A 10216-nucleotide genomic window follows, 5' to 3' on the forward strand; every position below is an offset into this window, starting at 1 on the left:
TGAGCTTCCTCTAGCTATGGGAGCAAATATTTGTCAACAATCTTAACTGCACTCATTCTGTTATGGGTAATGTGCTCTTTGTTCATTTAAACATTTATGCTCATTTGTCGTCTGCTCACTAGACACATTTTTATCTCTTAACAGGTATTTTTTCTTCTCATTCAGGAATGACTCTAAAAGGTCAAAACATGTAGATAGACACCAAAGCAAAATATTCATTATCATGAATTAGTATATAACAGAGGCCTGGGGCCTCATTTATAAAACTTTCTTACACACTGATTTGATCTTAGAGTGTTCGTACGATCAAATCCACGTCAAAGTACAGATTTATAAAAACCGTCTTTGACGTGGAAAAGTACTTATCTCCACGTCAGATTCCAGCTTGGCGTACGACCGTTTCCTTGTGGTAATGCCTGGTATTGCAGATAGTTCAGCCTCACTATAATTTGATTTCTTGCGCTCCTTTTTACTTGCCATTGTCACAGAGTTTTTGCTTTAGGAATGAGCTCATTTTTTTATGTTTATTAATTAAGCAGGGGCGTTTCGACGGCGGAACATTCAGCTGCACACAATTCCACGATCATTTGTGATTTATAACCGAATGACTGGCGTACATATGGATTTAGTGCGTACGTTCGTTTTCTCTGAATCGCTCTTACGATCAAATCAGAAAAGTTCTTAGATAAAATCAAGGATGGTTTCTACGCAAGTCTTTATAAATGAGGCCCCTGGTGTCATCTCATGGCGCACTTTGATATTGAAGTGATTTTATTCATATGAAGCAGTGGTAAAGTAAAACATGACACATTCATAATACAGCAGAAGTCCACTCATCATAGAAACATTAGGTTTTATTTCTAACAGGAACACAGAGTATAGTACAACATTCTTTCAAACAAACATCTTTCTTTGCAGTAGAAAAATATGTAGGCATACACTGTAGCTTGTGTAGACCCCTTTTTACATTCAACCTACATGATCCCTCTCCGCAATTACAGCAGCTCACGGTTCATCACAGTCCACAATCACTTTCGTTCAAGGTCTCAGCCTGTTTTTCTATTGCAGCGGAAGGGGGAAAACAATCATGAAAAAAAAAACACAACAATCTCATTCAATATTATCACTCTCCTTATCCACTCTTCCTGACTTACTGCGACTTTCTTAAAGTTACATTCAAATCCCTCATCTTCTATCCACATAACACTGGAGAGTTTCCACACACCACGGGTCATAAATCACGATGCAGCACACACAGCCACACACAATACCATAGCAGCAAAAATGTTGTAGGAAAGAAATTGTTGTAGGAAAGTGCAGCTTTAAAAAAGTAAAACAGACGTAGGCAAAATGAGAAGTGCAACAGCAGAGATTTAGCATTTAATGGGCATATTATCTCTCATGGACTCCCTTATAATGCATCACGCTTAGTGCATTCACTAGAAAGTGACAGATAAACTGGTACTATCAAATGAGATGCACAAACTTCAATATGAAGCAATCTCATATTGTACCAGATTATTGTATAATCTGTAAATTACACACATTTTATGCAGTGCTGGTTCATCTGCTCTTAAAGGGACAATTCACCCAAAATCGAAAATTTTTTAACCGGTTTTAAACCTGCTCAACCTTTTTTGTCTTTAGTGGAACAAATTTTGTCCATACAGTAAGTGTCAGTGGTGTTCATATCAACATTTACTTTCATTACAAAAAAAAAGCTATTTTTTCAATAACGTCTACAGTGTTAAAAGAAAGAAATGTATTTAGGTTTGAAAGGAAATGAAGTTGAATGAATGACAAAAAAATCATGTTCGGATGAACTATCCCTGTAAAGATGACAAATGATTAAATATTAACGTCCAGTCACATTTCAGGAGCAGGATTCCCAAAATTCAGTGACTTTAGATAGAGTAACAAAATGATTACCCTTCAAGGTAACAAAATAGCATGTTGACAAGTCTATTTCAGAGCAAATGCTAGTTGTTCTCTTCATAAAAGGACATTTGGAAAGATATCTAAAACAATGCCATTGTATTACAGTTAATCACAGAATAACACAAAGGAAGGCATCTATTTCATGAAAATTATTGGTTTACCCCATGTCAGATCTACAAAACAGTGTACTTAGTGTGCTACAAAATTAGAAAATAACATGAACCAACATTTTTCATTCTGAGTAACCGCCATATGGTTAACATGGTTAGTCTCAAATTTGCATAACTTCAGAGCCCAACCATCTTGTTAAAAACTAAATGTGTATCTCAGAAACATACACCAACATTGAATTAAACTGGACAGCATGATAGACACACATGGCCAAAAGGGTTTCCTTTTGAGGATATCATTGCTAATTTCTACTCTTCAGACTTTTCAAAAGTCATTTGCATTTGTCCTTGTTACAACATTTACTTCAAGTTCATCGTAGGTCTTGAACTGTCACCAGTAGGGGGTGTTGTTCTCAATATGACCCCAACTCTGCCACTCGGGGAAGAATCCACTAGATGTTCTTGGGCTCCCGAACTGATCAAATTCCATCTCTGGCCGTTTGCCTTGATTCTTGAAATCTGTTGTCGTCTTTTGGACTAAACTGGTCTGGCTGGAGTCGTTCTCTGTATGTACCAGCTTGTAATTTTTCCCGTCGTTATTGTCCCAGTATGTGCTATCATGAGTTTTGTAGGATATGCAGAACTCCACCTGCGGAACTCCACCATGTGGGAGCACAAAACTTGGAAGGTCAATGGAAAACGAGAAAGTGTCAACATCCTCGCAACCATAAACATTATTCATGTATGTACAAAGAACATCAGTGTAGCTTTTCCATGTATCAAATGTTATTCGCACATGGACTATTTTCTCAAAGCTTACGTTGCTCACTTTGACCGTGCCGGTGAGCGATCTCTCTTGAATTATACAGTTTTCCAAGCATACCAGGCTCTTCTTTAGACGGTTCCGGAATTCCAAATAGTCTGCAGCAGGCTGAGGGAAATCCAAAATAAAATTCTTCTCCTTCTCTGCTTTTAGGCCCACAATGGCATCCTCCAGGTCTGATAATTCGAACTGCAGGTCTAACATGGGGTCTTCCTCGAATTCCTTGAACACATGGACTGCGGTCAGAGACATGCCTTTGGAGTCAGCAAAAACCACTTTCTTTTTAGCTTTGGTCTCGGGACTCTTCCATCCTAGATTATCAGTGTCCACATCTGTCTTGGAGCTGATGCACGATCTAAGAGGTTTGTACTGGTTGACTAGGTTCCTGGACCTGCAGTCCTCATATGAACTGAGGAAACTGCGAAGAGGCGGCGAGTGTGCCAGACAAATTCTCATTGCCACATCCACAGGCATAATTGGACTTGGCATTGGCCTGGGGTTCAGTATCTGCAGAACCCTGTTATGAAGACAATAATGAAAAACACTACAGTGACCAATTAAGCAGGAGACGTGAAAGACTTCCCTCAGAATTTAGAGATTAATTTGGTTAGTTGCAGGTAGCTATTTTACAATACAACTGTAGTGCCATAGCTCCTAGTTTTATCTTTTCAAATTATAATAATTATCAGTTTTTATGAAGAATAAGTATGCTAATCCTTATATTTATCCTTAAATATAATATTTATATTACACTTTAATAAATGACCAAATTAAAGACTGAGATAAATCCAAAGGCAACAAATTATTAAAAAAATAAGTCTATGTATTTGAATTGTTACTAGTAATTTTTTGTAGTACTACTATTAAGATTTTACACATAAAGCAGGCAGTCTATATGTATGTAATGAATGGTTAGTTATTACTTAAGCACTAATTATTAATAACATTTGGGATGGAAAGCAGTCTCTCAAAAATTAATACATCTAATCTAATGCAAATCTAATGCTAATCTAATACAAAAATAATAGTAAAGCTATAACAGAGACTACTGAATAAGTACCATTACTTGTGAACAGTTACTAGTAAAACTGGAATATACATATATGTACATGTATATACATGTATTCATACATGTAGCTGATCTAAACCACAGACCCCCACATAATTCATTGGCCAAAAATAGAAAAGTCGCTGTTGGAGTGATTACAAGCTATTAAAAATCAGTACTAGTAACATAAACAGATAATAGTAAAAAGTGAAAAAATATTTAAAAATTATAAATAAATTACAATTAAATTACAACAGCTTGACATTGCCTATGTTCAAATAATACTTTAATAATAAACAACCCAATACTGTTCTAAATTAAATCTAAATCATTTTCCCATTCAGAGGTCATCTTTACACTTTTCAAGCGCGCAGTGATAAACCCCTATACACTGTGACGCACTCTGTATTCTTACCTGGTGCAATTCATTGAAACCCGTAGTTTGTTTCCAAAACAGCAGACACAGTTTGCTCTGTTATAGTTTGAACAAGAACAGTTTTTTACGTTTACGTGCTTTTAAACTTCATTTAACAACGTGTCGACCACCATAACTAAAAACCCGCTGACGAACAGTCGTTTGCTGCGGCACGCCCCTTTCGCGGTCCAGCTGTACTGCAAAAGTCAAGACCGTTCAGCCGGTACATCAAGCCTCTGCGCGCATTGGCTCACAGTAACCCATTCTAACATCCAATGGGAATGCACGAGAGCGAGACGCTCGAGCAATCAGCAAGCAGAAAAGAATCAGTCGGGGCGCGCGTGCACAGCAGAGAGAGAGAGAGAAAGAGGCGGGAGAAAAGCTTCGACTAAAATTAGATAGCCTGTAGAGATATCCTCTGACGAAACAGTGACGCGTGATCTGTGGATAAGAGTAATTTGTTTATGCATTTATTTTTCTTTATTAATATTACATGGGCTTTTGAGTTTGTCACTGTAAGATAATAACTATTCAAATATAATGAGGTTGTTAGTTTGTGTCACATGTGGTTATTGTGGTTGCTTATGGCACAAAAACTAAACTGGTTCTTGAGTAGTGGCACAGTGGGTCATCTGTTCACATTTTCAAAATAGTTGATGAAGAAGCAGGTTTGAAACCGGCCTGTGCCATGCCCCATTTCTCCTTGTTCAACTTTTGATCAGGTTTATACAAGGTAGAAATCTTCATAAATGTATTATTTTTAGCCTTGTGAATTCAGCATTTTCGAATTGTGCTAAAAATAGTGATTTTTTTTTTTTGAGTGAAATCACTTTGAAATGTAAAAAAACAAAAACAAATCCAGAATGAATGTCTGAAAGCATAGAAGATCATTGGTCAAAGTGGGATCATTGTTAATAAGTGCAAGATCAAGGCATTGTCAGAGTATGCATACCAATTGCAAGCTGTCATTTATGGGTGTTAAACATGTATGAAGCTGTCATGCTCTATTGGTGTTACAGTAGACGGTCAAAATGCTGTATGTTGCAATGACAGCAGCCTATTGAGTAATGTGACCTACATTAGCAAGATCCATATTGCAACATTTTACAAAATTTATAATGCATATCATCATTACAAAACACAGAGTGCAATACTTCTGCCATATTTCATGATGATGATATAGTAACGACACCTCTAAACTTGCAAATACTCATATAGGTAACATTATAATTATACTATAGGTTTATTAGGTTATATGTCACACATCTGTACACTGTAAAAAATAACCTATAGAATCTACTCAAAACTGAGGTAACAATTTGCACTCAGTTTGATTGGGTAGATTCTATCCTATATATTTGAGTAAAACATACCAACATTTAACAGCTACGACTAACTAAAAAAAAGTAGGTAAAGTCTAAGTAATATTTTTGAATACTAATTAGCTATAAAGATTGAGTAATATTAACTCTATTTTAGTAGGCAACAGTTCATCTACTAAATTATTATTTATAATAATTAGCCAATATAAATAATTACACATTATTCCGGAAAGGTTGAATTTGCCTAAAAAAAATTGGTCAGACACAGGATATTGCATTTTACTTTTTATTAACCAAATAACAAACATTTCTTCTTTAAACAAATGAATTAATGCATGTTCAAAAGAATGCTCTTACAATCAATTTAAGTGAAATACAACTTTATATCACTGATGTTACATAAAACCTCTTAAACACTTCCCATTAAAAAAAAAAATCAATCAATGTCTTCATGCATGTCAGAAAATGTGCTAAAAACAATAATCTTAAATGCTGTCCCACATTTTGTCATTTCAAACTATATAAAAACTGACTTGACGTCATTTGTTAAAACAATGGCTACAACACTTGAAAATGAGAGGCTGGGTCCTCCTGGATCATGCATCACCAACATCTTCATCATTTGATTTGTGTGTGCCTCAAGTTCATCCTCCTGTTAGAAAGAAAAACAAGAAGCATATAATTTATTTATTTTTAACTTTTTTTTAAGCATATTAACATGTTCCAGTAAAATTGTTTTCTTTGTGATTCTACATTGCTAGCATGATGCCATTCTAATGTTTTGTTGAGGTGTCTTTTTTATAAAAGTGGGCCATGATATGCTACAATACAAAAAACTGGATTAATCCCCCAAAATTTAATGTCAAGGATAATTAATTCTCACATGTAATTCGTAAAGAAAATTGAACTCCCCCTCATATTGTTTTGCAAATTATAAGACTTTTGTTAATCTTCAAAACACAAATGGCAATAGTTACATATTTCTATATATAATATTTCTATAATATTTCTATTATATGATTATATTTACATATAATAAATAAAATCTGAGAGATTTCTGTCCTTCCACTGAAATTCTATTCACCCATAACTGAGACTTTAAAAAGTTCATAGAGATTGTAAAATAAATCTATGTGAATTGAGTGGTTTAATCCAAGTCTCATAAAGAGGCCTGATGAATTTATATGATAAACTTCAAATATTGATCTAATTATAGGCTTTGTTTTCGTAAATGGAAGCTCAAACTTGTTTGCCTGACGAGTGAGAACCAATGAGGTTTGTTCTCATGCATCAAGCAAGTAGGGCTGAGCTTATGTTTATGTTGGCTGATGAATGTAAATTTATAAATAAAAGCCTAAATTAAATCTGTGCATCACTTAAAACGATTGTGTGTCTTTAGAAGAATTGGATTAATCTTAATCTGCTCAAAGTATTTATTTTTAATGATCTTTTCATGAACTTCTTGAAGCATGAAGAGATTTGGATGAGTAGACTTTCATTAGATGGACAGAAATCAATCAGTATTCATTCAAAAATATATATTCATTTGTGTATTAAAGACTAACTAAAATAGTGTGGGTTTGGAACAACATGACATCAAGTACATTTTCACTTTTGGGTGAATTATCCCTAAAATGTACTGCCTAACAAAATAAACATATAGTGAGTGTTTTAAACTGGACTGGTTGATCAGCTGAATCACAGTAATTGATATTAGAAATAAAACAATGGCATCTGGCCAACATTTTGTGTATCTGTAGGGATGCCTGGAGTTGATCAATAACATACCTGACAATCTTGAAAGAGCTCTTCTTGGTCTTCCCCGGGATACTCAATGAGGCAAAATACACTGTCCTTTTTCCATAATACTCTGGAACTATAAAGAGATGGAATTTAGTCGTTAGAATTTAGTTTTCAAAAAGTTCATATTGCAATGTATCTGCAACCTCAAGATCACTCAAACACATAACTCAAAGTAAATTGACAAAATATATAAAACTCAAGATAACATAAGATGAACATAAAATGACATAAGGAATATAAAATGCATTAAGCCTACATAATTCTCCCTGCTGAAAAAAACAGCATATGCTGGTTAGGTATGTTTTGGTGCTGGGATGCTGGTTTTAGCTGGTTAATGCTGGTCCTTTGCTGGTTTATGCTGGTCATGCAAAAGGACCAGCATTAACCAGCAATATGACCAGCATAAACCAGCATCCCAGCACCAAAACATACCTAACCTGTTTTTTTTAGCAGGGCTATCTTTTGTTTTTGTCGGTTTCACAACAGCACACGCTAACCGCACATTCATGCTAACCATTAGCTTGGGGACTTAACATTACCTGTAACGTGAGCTATAATACCAAGTGTACATAACACATTATTCACTGAGAGACAGTATAGTTAGTGTACAGTACGGTTTGTTTACAACTTAGCATCACGAATGAAGCACCTCACACGCAGACATACGAAGACGAACGCAAATATACTCACAAACGCATATTTTCGCATCTCTCTCTCTCGCTCGCTCGCTCGCTCGCTCAACCACACGCGGGATGCAGATTCGTTAAAGCTGTTTGCTCATTTTAGCCATCTAGATAAAACTAATGACAGGATATATATTTGAATCACAAATATATGTTTTTACTCACATTTACCGGTGCCATTATTGGACAATGTTATCAGTTTTCAAAGCTAGTTTGACCAACCACAAATTCTAACAGTCAATCTTTCATGATGGCTGTGGCGCCGACAACATAACACAGAATCGTGCCAGTACAAAATATTTCTGTTGCTCTTAACTTCAAACAAACATTTTAACATTTGTATTCATGATGATATCAGAATGTTTTAAATAAAACGTACCTGTATTTCGACACATCACTGTCCCGCCATTGGCACAGAAGACGAGTATCCCGTGATTCCCTCCTGAACGTTGACGCATGCGCACTTTGTGGTGCTGAAGCATAGATATATATACACATAGATGCCTCATTAGCGACTGTTTCTATGGGCCGTTATACGTAAGCCATCCGCCATTTCACTGCGGTCTACTTGACGTCATTCACCCATAGATCTCATAGTAATCACTGAAAATTCGAAAAGCCACAGTCCTGCACAGCCGTTGGTCTGCGAACCTACAGTATGGTGAATGACGTCAAGTGGACCGTTCCAATATGGCGGACGCATCTATGTGCTTGGAGCGGTCCAATGCGGTATCTATGTATATATATCTATGTGCTGAAGCACCAGTAATATATACCGAATATTTTTCGGTATATATTACTTAATTCTTTCGTGTTGCATTTATTACAGTAAACTAATAGGTAGTGAGGTTAGAATTGACCCATTATTATATATTTTACTTGCTGACTAATATACTTAAGTAAAATCTAACTGTTTTTTATGGGTTGTATTTAATACCCCCCAGAGTAATTTTTTACAGTGTAGAATTATTGCATTGTGAATATATATATATATATATATATATATATATATATATATATATATATATATATATATAGTGCACAGCATAAATGAGTACACCCCCTCTTAGTATATCACTAATGATCACTAATATAATTCATGGAAAGATGGCAATATTTAAATGGATTAAACATATACTTAATAAAAACAACAAAATATATGCCAATATTTCCTGTAATATAAGTAAATTAGCCAATTTTGTTTAAATAATGGATTGCAGAAATGAGTACACCCTATATGTATCAGCAAATGTATAATATTCTAGTACTTAATCCCCCGGTTTCACAGACAAGGCTTAAGCCTAGTTCTAGACTAAAATGTAAGTCTGAGCTGTTTCAACTGAAACAAAATTGCACTGATTGATCTTAAATCAGTGCCTTAGTTTTGTCTCAAGATGCACACCAGTAGTGTTTTTTTCCAAGCATGTTTATAAAAATTACTTAAATGTCCTAATTGAACTATGGCCTAATCCTGGCTTAGTCTAAGCCCTGTCTGTGAAACCGGGCCTATATGTCCTCCAGAACATTAAGTATACTGCTCTGACCCATCTTGGGGGAATTTTGCTTAGCTCGTCTCTACAGAATCCCCCACAGCTGCTCAAGAGTGTTAATACTGAGTGAAATACATGTCCACTGTAGGATTTTCACCTTGGGAGAATAAATATCCTCATTGTCATGCTGAAAAAATGCCCAATAATGCAGGGAATGAGGGGAGGGTAGCATCTGCAGTTTCAGTTTTTTGTATTACATCACACAGTAGTGTGTGAATTCATGACAGCACTGATAAAGCACAGCTCCCTCACACCTTCAGCACTCATCTCATACATTATACCTGTAGAAGAGCTTTACTACCACTGAACGTCACTGTAGGTACCAGGCACTTCTCGCTGTACTCCTCCTGTAGCAACACCAGAACATTTTGGATGCTTTTGGATCCAAAATGATTGACTTGGTCCCTTGACACCAGAGTATGGATTCCCAGAAGTCTATATTTTGTAAATATGGGCCTTGGAAGAGATTAAATGAGTTTACTGTGCTTTGGCTACAGTAGGTAATTCTAGTGGTGACAATAACC

At 35.6% G+C, this 10216-nt stretch overlaps 1 protein-coding gene and 1 long non-coding RNA gene across 2 annotated transcripts; both read right to left on the reverse strand.

Annotated features, from left to right (window-relative positions):
* Window positions 1–833: 833 nt before the first annotated feature.
* On the reverse strand, window positions 834–4555 carry ppp1r3cb (protein phosphatase 1, regulatory subunit 3Cb). The gene is made up of 2 exons (XM_073828162.1): window positions 4335–4555; window positions 834–3388 (listed from the first exon to the last, which is right to left on the reverse strand). Exons 1-2 carry the CDS (start codon window positions 4346–4348, stop codon window positions 2440–2442), a joined length of 963 nt encoding a protein of 320 aa, XP_073684263.1. The 5' UTR covers window positions 4349–4555; the 3' UTR covers window positions 834–2439.
* Window positions 4556–5928: 1373 nt separating this feature from the next.
* Window positions 5929–8634, reverse strand: LOC141298386 (uncharacterized). The gene is made up of 4 exons (XR_012341571.1): window positions 8522–8634; window positions 8150–8259; window positions 7445–7532; window positions 5929–6308 (listed from the first exon to the last, which is right to left on the reverse strand). It is a non-coding gene; the product is annotated as an uncharacterized lncRNA (long non-coding RNA).
* Between the last annotated feature and the right edge of the window lie 1582 nt (window positions 8635–10216).

The sequence above is a fragment of the Garra rufa genome, chromosome 22, assembly GCF_049309525.1.
Source record: "Garra rufa chromosome 22, GarRuf1.0, whole genome shotgun sequence".
NCBI lineage: Eukaryota > Metazoa > Chordata > Actinopteri > Cypriniformes > Cyprinidae > Garra > Garra rufa.